The sequence below is a fragment of the Vicia villosa genome, linkage group LG2 (genome assembly GCF_029867415.1).
Source record: "Vicia villosa cultivar HV-30 ecotype Madison, WI linkage group LG2, Vvil1.0, whole genome shotgun sequence".
In the NCBI taxonomy this organism is placed as follows: Eukaryota; Viridiplantae; Streptophyta; class Magnoliopsida; order Fabales; family Fabaceae; genus Vicia; species Vicia villosa.
This window is the reverse complement of record NC_081181.1, coordinates 180,756,430-180,769,845: the sequence shown is the minus strand read 5'-3', so window position 1 is coordinate 180,769,845 and position 13,416 is coordinate 180,756,430. Positions and strand designations below refer to the sequence as shown.

The 13,416-nt window shown below is 34.7% G+C and overlaps 1 protein-coding gene across 2 annotated transcripts; it reads right to left on the bottom strand.

The window, feature by feature from the left end:
* Window positions 1-5,972: 5,972 nt before the first annotated feature.
* Window positions 5,973-11,509, bottom strand: LOC131653162 (probable transcriptional regulator SLK2). Of its 2 annotated transcripts, none has more exons than XM_058923247.1 (10): window positions 11,354-11,509; window positions 9,610-10,747; window positions 9,237-9,368; window positions 8,917-8,968; window positions 8,554-8,768; window positions 8,398-8,466; window positions 7,972-8,072; window positions 7,641-7,734; window positions 7,446-7,515; window positions 5,973-7,269 (listed from the first exon to the last, which is right to left on the bottom strand). In XM_058923247.1, exons 2-10 carry the CDS (start codon window positions 10,561-10,563, stop codon window positions 6,299-6,301), a joined length of 2,658 nt encoding a protein of 885 aa, XP_058779230.1. In that variant the 5' UTR covers window positions 10,564-10,747; window positions 11,354-11,509; the 3' UTR covers window positions 5,973-6,298. The 2 variants fall into 2 exon arrangements, with proteins under 2 accessions (XP_058779230.1, XP_058779231.1); XM_058923248.1 differs by having other exon boundaries at window positions 11,289-11,461.
* Between the last annotated feature and the right edge of the window lie 1,907 nt (window positions 11,510-13,416).

The window sequence follows — 13,416 nt, the reverse complement described above, 5'->3', positions numbered from 1 at the left end:
AGAGTTCGTATAAAGAATCATGTGAAAAAGACATAGTATAAACCAAGGCACAACAACATCGTTCCCCTTCATGCAAGTTATTTTCCAAATCCGTTTCAAGTTTCACGTGTGATATTCAATTTTGAAACTATAGTCACTCTCACTCACCAAAATCACTATCTTGTTTATGTGATTCTCTTTTCACCATCTGTCATAATCGTCACGACGAACCATTCAGAATGATTTTGTTCCAGAGTTTCTAGTTTGGGGTTTTGGTATAGTAAACTCTATGTGAAAAAAAGATCTTGACTCAACCAAACGGCAGGGTCAAAATCCTTTTCATTTCACTTTTTTTTCATATTCTCAATTACTAGTTATAGTTTTGTGTGTAATTAGCACACATTTTTAAAATATGTGACATATATTTAATATTAATTTGATTTTACACACTCAAAATTATAATAATTGAGTTCTTTATTTCTTTTAAGAAATGGAAAGGATCTCTACTCCGCTTAATTAGCGGTGATATAGAGTATTTGGTGTTATTGAAATGAGATGATTTTTAATGGAGCTAGACTGTGCGTTTCGGATCTTTGTTTGAATATTAAATTGAAGGTTTAGAAGTAGTCTTGTGTCAGTAATATTATACATTTTAAATGTAACTTTTACGAATTTTGTAAACATCCTTTATATTTTTAGGATAAGTTCCGGTTGATAGTCTTTTCTTTTTATTTTGAACTTTATTCTCGGTCTTTTGTAAATGGATTAGAGTATGTACCACTATTACTCTCTTTATATCAATCCTTGCTTATTAAAAAAATTGCCAACAACATACATTCAAGAATACAAAATCTCGTTTTGGATTCTCTCTACCTTTCCCTCAATTTTCACATGTTTTCTTATCTACACTTTTAGTACCTATTTCTTTTAGAGAATTTCTTTGCCAACCTCCCTACCTTCTAGTCCACCTCTGGTGAAAACCCCATACTACCCCTGACTTCGGAAATGCATTTCCGAAATGCAAGAAAAAGGTGTTTTCGGAGATGCATCTCCGAAAACGCCTTTTTTTTTTTGAAAAAATTGTCTTATTTCGGAAGTTCATTTCCGAAAATAGCATTTCGGAAGTGAACTTCCGAAATACTGCGCGTTCTGCAGATTTATTAAAACACTCCCCCTCCCCCATTCATTTACCCTAACTCAAATCAAAAACAAGCAAAGGCGAAAATTTGTGCAAACACACTTCCAAGGCTGCATCAAGGCTCCAATCACATTGCTATACAACATTCAAAAGCCCACAAATCACTCAATTTGTAAGTTTTAAATTTGTTAGATTCATTATTCAAATGCATGTTATTTAGGGTTTCAATTGCATAAATGATATATGGACTGGTTGTTAGTAGTATTTAGGTTGTTTAGAAGCTTTTTGAATTGGTTTTATGTTTGATTTTGGGGTCTGCCATGGAAGTTTCAGAAAACCCCATTGCAGGGATGTTTCGGAAGTTCATTTCCGAAAACACCTCCATCCCAGTTTTCGGAAATGAACTTCCGAATTGTATCAGAAGTTCAAATTTTTTGGTTTTTTATTTTGTCTCGCATATTAATCGATTTCAATTGTTTACAGGAACATGTCAGGCAACCAACCAACACGCATCAGACAGGGTAGGGAGACCCAGACTGCGTCAGCTACACAGGGTAGGGAGTGTCCGTTTTAATTTGCAAGTACTTTATTTTTAACGCCTTTGTTTATTGTGTCTGTTTCTTTGAAGTTTGTGTGCATGCGTTCTGCTTCACCTCCTTTGTTCTTTAATGACTTGTCCGTTTCCCAAGCGTTTTTGTCCCCTTTCTTCTTTTATAAAAGGAGGTCTCATGGATCTTTCTTTCTTCATTTTTACGCAGGAATGGGTGGCGCTAAGGGAAAAAAGGAGGTGAAGGAGAAGAAGAAGGTTTCGACCGGCTCTACTTCGTGCTCTCGCGGAGTGAAGGAGGTGAAGGAGAAGAAGAAGGTTTCGACCGGCTCTACTTCTCGTTCCCAGGGGGCCCGGATGCTCAAGCTCAACTATCTGGCGTGAGAGTCGTGGTTGATGCTGATGGTTCTGAGACTGAGTGGGATGAGGATTGGTATCAGTATCTTCATTCGGAGGAGTTCGCTCGTCGGGCAGAATAATGTGTTTTTGTTTTGTTTGATGTGTATTTTGTAACGCTCGTCGGGCAGAATAACGTGTTTTTGTTTTGTTTGACGTGTTTTGTTTTGTTTTGTTTTGATTTCGGATTGTATCTTTCTCACAGTGTTTTTGGATTTTATTTATCATATTAGTATTTTCTGTTTATATGTCGCTTATTTTATTTGCCGTTTGCGTTTAATTAAAATGCGAGACTGTTTAAGAAAAAACATTAAAAAAAACACAGTTTCTGCATAATTCGGAAATGAACATCCGAATTCACCCCCATGAGGTGTTTTCGGAAGTTCATCTCCGAAGACACCCCCCATGAGGTGTTTTCGGAGATGCACTTCCGAATTATGGAAATTTTTTATAAAAAAAAAGCGCTTCAGAAGTTCATTTCCGAAGCAAGGGTATTTTCGGATTTTCGCTGGGAGTGACCCCATAGGAAGGTCGCTAAAGAAATTTTCTTCTTTTATAGTATTCATTGCCAATAACACTAAACTATTTTAATATTAAAAATATGTATAACATGCAAAGAGACTGAGGATTTAGTGTGTGTTTGTATCCATGTCTGAATATTAAGTATCACATTACAAAACAACTTTAACATGAAAATGTCGAAGTTTTAAAACTAAGGATTTGCGAAGACATGAAAATTCAACATGCATCAAATTTAACACATGATCAAACGAATGTTTAATGAAACTCCCTACACCTCTTATTTTCTCTCTTCAAGGGAGTATTTATTTGGGACCAAGATTTATTTGGGACCAACATCTGTGGAACAACATAGCCTTGTGGTTAGGAATTCAACTCTTGGATGGAGGGACTGGTATACATCACTTAGATCTGTTCATTGCAGCTCTCAAGGGGAAGGTTAAGAAGAAGAAAATATGCTTATTATGGTTGACAACTCTATGGATAATATGGAATGCAAGAAACAAATTTTGCTTTGAGAATGAGCCTTGCGTGTTAGCGGATATGGTTGCGAATATTAAAGTGGTTTCGTGGATTTGGCAAGCGATCGGTTCAAGAGGGCGAAGGTGTACCTCTTTTTATAATTGGTTACAAGCTCCCTTGGACTTTATTAATTTGTAATTGGCTGGTGGTGTATTGGGTTTGAGTACCCCTTGTACTCTCTATATATAAATATATTTTGCTTATCAAAAAAAAAAAGGATCGATCCAACACAACTCGAGATTTAACATAAATATTAAAGCGCAATATTCATCTCACTCTATGGGGTGCGTCTCATACATTTGAAAATCCAAAAATATGTTTACTGTATCTAGAGATGCATCTGCAAACGCATCTAAAATCACACTAATTCTAATAATTCAGAAACACATTCCATTTTTGTCAAAATTTAGTCCAGAAATACATTTATGTATATTATTTAGGGTGCATCAAAAGATACATCTCCATATACCCCCATGTACTTATTTTTGATATTTTTATTTACTGAGCTGATTTATTTAACAACTTAATGATGTTTTCAGATATACATATGCGAAAATATCAACAAAACTTTTTGAGTTACGAAGCTCTAGTTATGATTAAAATACTACACGCATGTCATGTTTTTCAATTCCTTTGAAACTTTGTATTTTGTACTTTTTTTTCACTGATTTGTCTCGATTTATTCCTCTGAACCTAAAACCAGTAAAACACACAACCAACGCATAAAATAAAGAAGAATGCAATAAAATGCTTAATAATGTAAATCAAAGATAATTAAAATAAACGATAAATAAATGTGTAAAAACCACTGATCACTCGCCGCAAGACGGCTCTTTAACATGAGCATGTTAGAGCTATGCGGGAAACCGTCCCACCTAGGCCTCACAATAGGGAAACGTCCTCTTCTCGGAGCCGCCATATGGCATCATCCCAGACTCACATGCACCAAGAGGAAACCCCTCAAAATACACACATAATACAGAGCTTCTTTCACATCACGTGAGCTTGCTCTCTCCATAGCCAAAAAAGTACCACCAAACAGGGTCTCTCACCATCGTTTGAAAACCAAAAAGGAAAACATTCAGCAAATTCTGTAAAGGGCCATATTCAGAGATGCATACCCGAAAACCAGAAAGGACCAATTTTGGATAGCATCTCCGAAAAAGCTTCGTCTTGTGCTTCAATTGCAGAACCAGTTCATGTTCTTGCCCTAACAACCCAAAATGCATCAAAATTGTAATACATGTTTATAACATTACATATTTCGAATTCTACTACTATCTAATGCATTGAAGGTAAACTAGTTAACCTAATACATTAATCAAAAATCAAAATAAGTTAAATGAAAAACATACTTAAATAAGTGTTGATAAGAATGAAGAATGTTCAATATAGATTGTGAAGTGAGTTGGGATTGCTAAAATCGAAGAAGGGGTTCTCTTATAGCTTTAAAAATAGACTTTAATAATGTTGTTCACGAGCTCCAATGAAGAAAGAAAATTTAATCAAAAAATAAAGAATGAGAAGAGGGAAGGTCTGTGCGCGTTATATATAGATTAAAAACTTTCGGAGATGCATCTCCGAAAATTTATCTGAGTTTAAAAACAAGAATTAATTTAGAGATGTATTTACGATCCAACCTTAAACTTATTCGGAGATGCATCTCGAACTAAAGTTTGACAAAGTAAAAAGTGCTCAAAAATCAACGTTTATTTTGTGTGAATTTGATACGCCTCAAAATACATATTCGAAATTAGAAGAGTATTTTTTACTTTTCATCATAGACTTGGGAGAACATTAAAGAGGAAAAAAAATGGTTTTTATTTAAGGCAAGAATGGGACACTAGGACATCCATATCTAAAACACTTTTACTCGAGTGTTTTAAATATTAAAATGATTATTTTACTGTTAAATATTGTGCTGGTTTCTGTCGTATTTCATCGGTGTTTCTGAAATTAAGTCAACGGTATATCTATCCTTTAGATTTTTGAATAATTTTAATAAATATGCCTATAACTTTTTTTAACTTTTCCTCAGCATAATTTTTTTTATTTTTTTAAATTTTGAATCCTCATGCTCTTTTGTTCCGGTCCTCTCTCTTTTTCCTTATGTGATTAATAGTGACAAAAGAAAAACAATAATACAGAAGAGAGAGAAAAAGAGGATCATATCTGAAATAAAAAAAAAAAACATTTAAATGTATTTGGTCCCTGTAAATTATTGAATTTTTTATTTTCGTTCTTGTAAAAGATAATTCCGATCTGAATCCATATATTTCACTTTCCAATTCTTTTTGGTCCCTAAAATCAAAATCAACATGAAATTTCAAAGAAAATTTGGAGGTTATTTCCTACGGATTTTGACTTTAGAGACTAAACTTCAAATAAAAAATAAGATATAGGAACACAAACCAAAAAAAATAACTTACAGAAACAAAAATAAAAAACTTGCTAACTTACAAAAAACCAAAAGTGCATTTAAGCCTTAAAAAAATTTAAAAAAAAAAAAAACACAAGAGAAAAGGCGTGAGAGGATCTTTATAAAAGTCTCCATTTATTTTAATTTTTATGGACTAAAATTTGGAAGATTTCACTCGGAATAATTTATTTGAAAATGTAAATTTGAAATTTTAATTTTTGGATACAATTTTAAAAAAGTAGTTGGCACAACATGAAATTTTTAAATTTGTTAGTTATAATTTGTTAAAATAAAATTTGTATAAGTACTATAACCGACAAATAAATTGTTTATCCAAAATGTTGTAACTAGTTAAATTCAATTCCCATAATCTGCAGTCCCTTTGTCATTTTTGTAACAAAAAACCACTACCAACAAACTACTATAGCTACAATTATGTATATATTACACAATTTGATGTCTACATCACTAACCTTTTCAATATGAAAATGCAATACGTATACAACCAAGCAACAATCATCTCTCCGTGTGTTGCACGGGTTAAAGTACTAGCAGATTACACTTGCAGGCCATGAAAAAAAAACAACCCTCAAATAAAATCTCTCTACAACACCCACCTACTGGAGTAAGAGTCATCCATCACAAATTCCATCAAGAAAGAAAACAAGAAAAATAAGACAGAAACTGTTTAAAGTATCATCATCTGTACAAAGATAATATTATAATAAGATAAAACAATTGAACAACAAATTCCAATTACACTCACATCTTGACTCAGTCATGTCTTCCAGTTAAAACCCAGGTTATCGTCTAGATCACTGTTAAAGAAGGGGTTATCAGCAAAATCATTGGCGAAATCGGAAGCTATGTCTTGCAATGCAAGATTCTGCGGGGGCATGTCAGATGATCTCTGGTTGAATCCTGTGTTGCTTCCTCCACCAGCTGCTGCAGAAGAATCACTGTTTGAAGCTGCTTTGAAGCTATTACTCCTTGAAACAGGTCCGTTATTTGCTGGACCGCTGGTAGAGCCGCCGCCGCCTCCTCCGGTTGTGGGTGGAGTTTGTCCCGCAAAACCCAAATTATTATTCTTTGCCATATTCCCACTTACATTGGGTCCACTATGAGACTGTTGTTGCACTCCCCCGCCGTTGTTATTTGACATATCTTGTAGTAGTTGCTGGATCATCTGCTGTTGCAGTGATTGATTTCCTTGAGGTCCTTGTGAGTGATTTTGTTGAGGTAAATTATTCGCACTTAACGAGCGCTGTTGAAGGTGTTGTTGCTGTTGCTGTTGCCGCTGCTGTTGTTGTTGTGCGGATATATGCTGATTTGAGAAACCACCACTACTGTTGTGAGGTGAATTCTGCATAGAGCCGGGGATTATAGCAGCAGCACCAGCACCTTGCAAAGAAGCTGACGAGGGACTTTGGTTCGGGTTATTGAAAGGGGACCCTTCTCGATGAAGTGAGCTAGGACTTGAATTCATCGAGTTTTGCCTCATGAGAATATTCTGATAACTGGACATTGCCAAAGCAGCTTGTGATGGCCCAGTCAAAGCACCGCGATTGCCCATATTGTTGTGATTATTGGTTATATGATTGTTTGATCCAGGATTCAATGCCATCAGTTTATTAAGTGTATTTCGATCAGATGGGAGACCTTGAGCATTTGCTGCCTGTTCCATCTCCTGCATCTTTTGCATTTGGTGCTTTGACGCGGTTGAAAATTGCGAATAATTTTTCAAACTCTCTGCAGGAAAATGCAGGGTTAGTAAACAGGGAAACATTGAAGGCTATTCCAAATTTGAAAAAGAATCCAGACACCTAAAATTAAAATAGACAGACCAATATTTGATAAAGATGACATGAATAATGAATTCAACCCAAGTGTGTGATAATAAATATAATAAAAACAACAAGAATTACCAATTGCTCCGATATCTTGATCAGAACTGATATCAATTAGATCTTTCATGTTATTGCAAACCTCAGAAATCTGTAAAAACATTACATAAGGGCAAAGAAAAAAGAGGTTTTGATTAAATATTGTAAATAAAGAATTAAGGTTTCACTGGTTTTCAACACTACAGAGAAACTGTAAAATCTAATTTAACAATTTACCTGTAAAGTTCTCACAAATCTTTTTGAAAAGCCCAAGTCATTTAGTGATTGTAGCTCCAAACTCTTCGCAAGCTGGCGCCCAGCAGTTAGGACCCTGATATAAAAGAAACATTACCTTAAAACCTTAGTTCATAGACTCTCATAACAAGTCATATTTGGGTAACGAGCGCTTAATAAGAAAATGAGTAGTTAGGTTGATTATAATGATTAATTTCATCTTTAGAAAACAAAGTATGCACTAATATGGGTAACAATAAAATTCACTACACCTATTAGTTGACCTTGAATGACTCAAACACATTTGCATAAGCTATAAAAAATGTTAACTTACATGTTGCTGTTTGATTGCAAGTCATGCTGAGATACCCCGTCTGACCCACTTTCAGAAATTGTACTTTGGCATTTTTGAGCCACCTGAACTAATTGGTTGACCTGTAAGAAGTTAAAAAATAGTAAGGGCTATACTCCAAAATAATACCTCTACACTACCATTCCAATTATATAGATCTAATTAAGTTGTTAATGCTATCACACTTTTAAGCCTCAAGGAAATTTTCAAAATAGTTAAAAATGAACAATCGAGAATGGTGATTAGTTCATTTTGAATCTTGTAGCATAAAGTTTCAACAAGAATATGAATCTAATAGCACAAGACACAGAAAGTGGTGCCAAATGGAGAGCTACGTAACAGAAATATCCCAGAAATATCCTGTTAACTTTTGCACCATCTTACAACACAGCATGCAGAATCAAATACCTGTGGGGCAACTAACTTTCGAGGGAGAAGTTCTTCGTGGCGTCTTACACAGAAATCCCAAGAAAATATCTGTGCAAATTAGCAAGAATTTCAGTGATCTGTACAAGCAAAAGATTCAAACAGTGAATATATTCAGATACAATAAAGATCTATAACCTTTAGGTCTTGAGTAAATACAATACGAAGTTGACCCTCACGAACAACACGAAGCTGCTCATACACACACTCTTGAACTGCTTTTGTATATTCTAACATCATCAAACCAGACGCAAATCTTATTTCGCGTGGCAAGTCCAAAAACAAAAGTTCATCGATCACTCCACCATCAAATTTGACTACGTTAAGTCTGGGTAGTATATCAAAAGTTGCCTCTGTTAAAGAAATCCGGCATGCACATATTATTAGATTAGCATCATCAGAAACAAAGAAACATTCTAAGAAATCGAGTTACGGGTATGAACAAAAAAGATATCCATAATCACAGTTTGATAGAATAACATAATATGTTCAGTTCTCTACCAAATCCCCTTCTTCCAGATTTAGCTCCACATATGTCACAGTGCCAAGCATGCTGGAGAAAGAAATATCAAGGTCAGATCATCATCACGCCAAGGACTATGGAACCAACATGCTAGATAGGAAAAAACAAGAAAAAACTGACTAAGCAACATCCAAAATTTTTGGCAAAACTCATTCTTAGAAGTTGCCTACAATTTACATGATGATATCTAATCCAATCTATTAAAACTTTTAATGCAAGATTTATTATGAGAAAACATTACAGCATCATTTTATTCATGGAACAGGATATACAGGGTAAATAAGTGAAAAAAACTAACTGTAGTTGCTTGCGGTAAAACACCAGCTGTATGGTGTCCAGGGTTACTATATAATGCCAAGCACCACCGTTGCTTTGCACGAGGAGAATAATATTCAGCCACGAATTTTCTCCAATACGCAATACTATTATCCTGAAAAAACAGATCAATTGAAGTTTGGTTATGTAACTAATTAAGATGTTAAATACCAAAGCATTAAAAACACACTAACTAATTCAAATGCCTAAAATAGAAGGGCTGATGCTTGAAACATGATATATTGCCTCTCAAAGAGATTTGAACATCCACAAATCATAAAACATTGCTGCTGCATACACAAAATAAATCATGTAGACAGGTGTTCAGATGCAGCAAGCAAATAAACAAAACTCACACTTGGTCGCTGTCTTTGATGATAGAGGTACTGCATCAATCGACGGGAACATACGCCTCCAACACCACCATCATATGGCCGCTTCACACCAGCCGAGGGCTGCATCATTTGTTGTTGTATTTGCTGCCTCTGCATTTGTTGCTGCTGCTGTTGTTGCTGTTGCTGCTGTTGTTGTATCAATTGCATCCGCTGGGCCTGTGGCAATGACTGAAAGATTTGTTGTTGCTTAAGTCTATGCTGTTGCTGAAACATAGCCTGTAACTGTGGATTCCGTCCTTGGAATTGTGTGGGGTCTTGTCTCTGAAGAAGCTGCTGTATTACCTGTTGTTGCATTATATCATCTGGTTTGATATCCAGCCTACGTTTTTTCAGCAAGTGAGATATACTATTTGGATCTTGAATGAAAGATCCTGCCACTTGTGCACCCATTTGGTGCGAAGACGATCCAGTTTGAGAAGCAGGCATATGCATAGAACTTGAACCACCCTGAAGCTTCTGCTGATTCTGCTGCAATTGTTGAGCATTCTGATCTTGATGAGAATTCTGCTGTACAACAGATGAACCATCCATTGCAGGTGACCCAGAAATACTAATATTATTCGATGTGAATGACAAAGGCGAGGCAGGTAATCTTAAGTACGAGTCTCCATTAATGCTTGCACTTCTTTGCATATGGCGGTCACCCGAGAGTGCAGAATTCGCATCCGTGACTAGAGAACTGGCTCCAACACTTGGTGCTGAGTTTGCAACACTGTTCAAAATTGCATTATTCATATCCCCAGGAACTGGACCAAGGTTGGAGTGACCAGTTCCAGGTACAGTATTAGACGAGTTAACTAAAGATGAACTCAAGTGAGAGTTAACTAAATTATGCGACTGTCCCTCTCCTTGAAAGAAAATTCCAGAACTTGATGATGATTGGGCTAAACCTCCTGCCACCCGAGAAGGTGCCATGGGAGGTATGCCCCCTTGGTGACTCGAATCAAGGTAGTTCTCGAAAGCCAGGCTTAACTAATAATCAAAATATACTCAAACAATATACAAATTCAATGTAACAGGCAGATTTAGTATTAAACACCGATCGTAACACTCCTTTCTCTAAGATCTTCACTGCAGTAATACAACCTTTCCAACAAACCTACAATCACACATACAACCAAATGCTCAAAAATAACAATTTTCTTCTCAAATCTATCTTCAAATCCATTTCAACTATGTACAATAATACAGATCAAACAAAACAGAAAAAGTACACATTCAATTAATTGACCCAAATAAAATGTTATACATACCTGATTTAGAATCAAACATACATTTCTCAAAAGCATACAAACAAAATTCAACACTAAACACCCACCCTTTCAAATAAAGTAAAATCACAATCAGACAATTTTATTCAATAAACCCTAATTATTCTTCTTACCGGTCAACAAAGAAAATCAGATATCAAAATAAACTCTCTCAATTCACACATTCAAAACCCTAAAACCCAAAATCAAAAAACAGTAACTCAATTATCATTCCCAATACACACCCAAACTCCTAATCCTAAAATCTAATAACAGAAACTGATAATTCAAATACCCAATCATCTTAAAAATGCAAGCTTTGAACTCATCACCAAAAACACACCAAAAACCAAAACAAAAACCAAAACGAAATACTCGACAAACATTTACCATGATCAGTAAACAATGATTGAAAACATGAAACAACATAAGAGAATTGTTTTGGAGCTACTCACATCCAAACCGCGAGCTGGGAAAAGCGAAACGTCACTTTCTGGAAATGAAATTAGAAAAATCTAAAATAAAGAATTAATTAATAAAAAGAAACAGTGTGAGAGAGAAGAGAGATGAAATGTTGAAGAGAGAGATATATAGTAGCTAGTGGAAATGAAAGAAAAGGCTATGACTGGTTTTTACCGGTTTATGACTTCGTGTTACCGGATATAGCCGGTGGAATATAGGGTACGTGTCGACTGTGTTACTATGTAGCTTAGTCGGTGATAGATTCGTAGTTTTACGCAATGGGGATTGAGTACGTGGCGGTTTTTCATTGGTTTAGGTTTTTTGATATGAGGAGAAAATCGTCTTTTTTGTTTTTTTTGTATAGAGATGAAGTTTTGTTTTTTTGACTTGGAGAGAAAATCTTTGCACGCGTATTTGCTTCTTCGTGTATTAGTAGGAAAATTGTCTTTTTGTATTTTGCTCTGAAAATATAAATTAATAATGATAATAATAATAAATAAAATATACTTTTTGAACAAAAATAAATTAATTTAAAATTTAATAATAAGAATTATGATTTTTGATATGGAAAAAATATTTTTATAGTATTTACGGAAAATCTTTCGTTCATCGTTTTTTATCTTCGTCTTTATTTACATTACGAGTTCTTAATTTCCTTAATAAAAGACGGATTCAAAATATTATATTATTTCGAATATATATTTAATACTAATATCTATACATATTTATTAATAATTGTTATACTAAATAATATTCATTTTAAAATTTTGAAATAAGTAATTTTTTACACCACAAATATAGAATCTATAAAAAGGAAAAAAATAATTATATAGCAAGTATAAGAAAAAATACAAAATAATGATCAATAATACAAAACTTCTGTTTGGTAAGGCATAATTTTGAGCTTATGTCTTATAGCTTATAGTTTATAAACTTATATGACAATTTAGACCTGTTTGATAACGGTCTTTTCATCACTAACTTATAGCTTATTTTACTAGTTTATAGCTTATTTTCCAGACGCTATTTCAAATAGCGTTTTAGCTAATAGCTTATAGCTTATTATTTTTTCTTTTTTATCCTTATTATTTTAGCATAAACACATTTTTATCCTTTATAATTTATTTTAATTTCAAATTAAATGATTATGTATTAAATATCTTTCATGTCATTGAACCGCTAATTTTATCAAACACTTCAATTAGCTTATCAGTTATTAGTCTCAACCATCAGCCATAAGCTATAAGCTATCAATCATCAACCATCAATTATAAGCTATAAGCTATCAGCTAGGGGTGGTAAACGGGCATGTCCGCCCCGTTTAGGCCCGCCCGGCAAAAGCCCCCGAGAAATGGGGTGGGGCGGAACGGTCATAGAAGAGGGTGCGGGCCTAAAACTTTGCCCCGCCAAGCAAAATAGTGAAGGTCGGGCGGCTAAGCTTGCGGGCACCATACTTTTTAAGCCTAAAAATGCAAAATTTATGTTAATTTCGGTGCCCGTAAAAGCCCGCATAAAAAACGGGATGGGGCGGGACTGTCACACTATAGGATGAGGGCTTAAAACCTTGGTCCGCCCCACACAAAAGTGCAAGCAAAACGGGCATGCCCAACGGGCCGAACTCGTTTTTCCACCCCTACTATCAGCTAACTTTTCAGTCAACCGCTGTTTTTATCAAACAGACTCAAAATTATTTATTGGTCATATTAAGTTAATATTCAATTGATTTATATTCAATATGATTATTATAATTTTATGGAGCACTTGCCTGTATTCTAAGTTAATTCTTATTTGATTTTAGTCAATGTAATGTAATTGAAAAATATGTATTTGACGAATTCTTTTGCATTGTGTTGCCTTAAAAATTTTCTTCAACACTCTTGCAACTACTTTGTTATACTTTCTATCAAACTCATCTTTAAAATGACGGGGTTTCCTCTCAAGCAAAGTCGTCTTTGAGGACGTACAAGGAGAACTACCACATAGCGCCTCAAAATTGTTAAAGTTAAACAGTAGGTAAATAGAACCTCATAAATTATTTTTCAACTTAAATTGTGAT

Coding starts and splice junctions, on each gene's coding strand:
- LOC131653162 (XM_058923247.1), bottom strand. CDS start 10,563: ATGGCACCTTCTCGGGTGGCAGGAGGTTTAGCCCAATCATCATCAAGT. Junction 8,769..8,916: donor ATCTGGAAGAAGGGGATTTG/GTAGAGAACTGA, acceptor TTTCTTTAACAG/AGGCAACTTTTGATATACTA. Junction 7,270..7,445: donor TCAAGATATCGGAGCAATTG/GTAATTCTTGTT, acceptor ATTTTCCTGCAG/AGAGTTTGAAAAATTATTCG.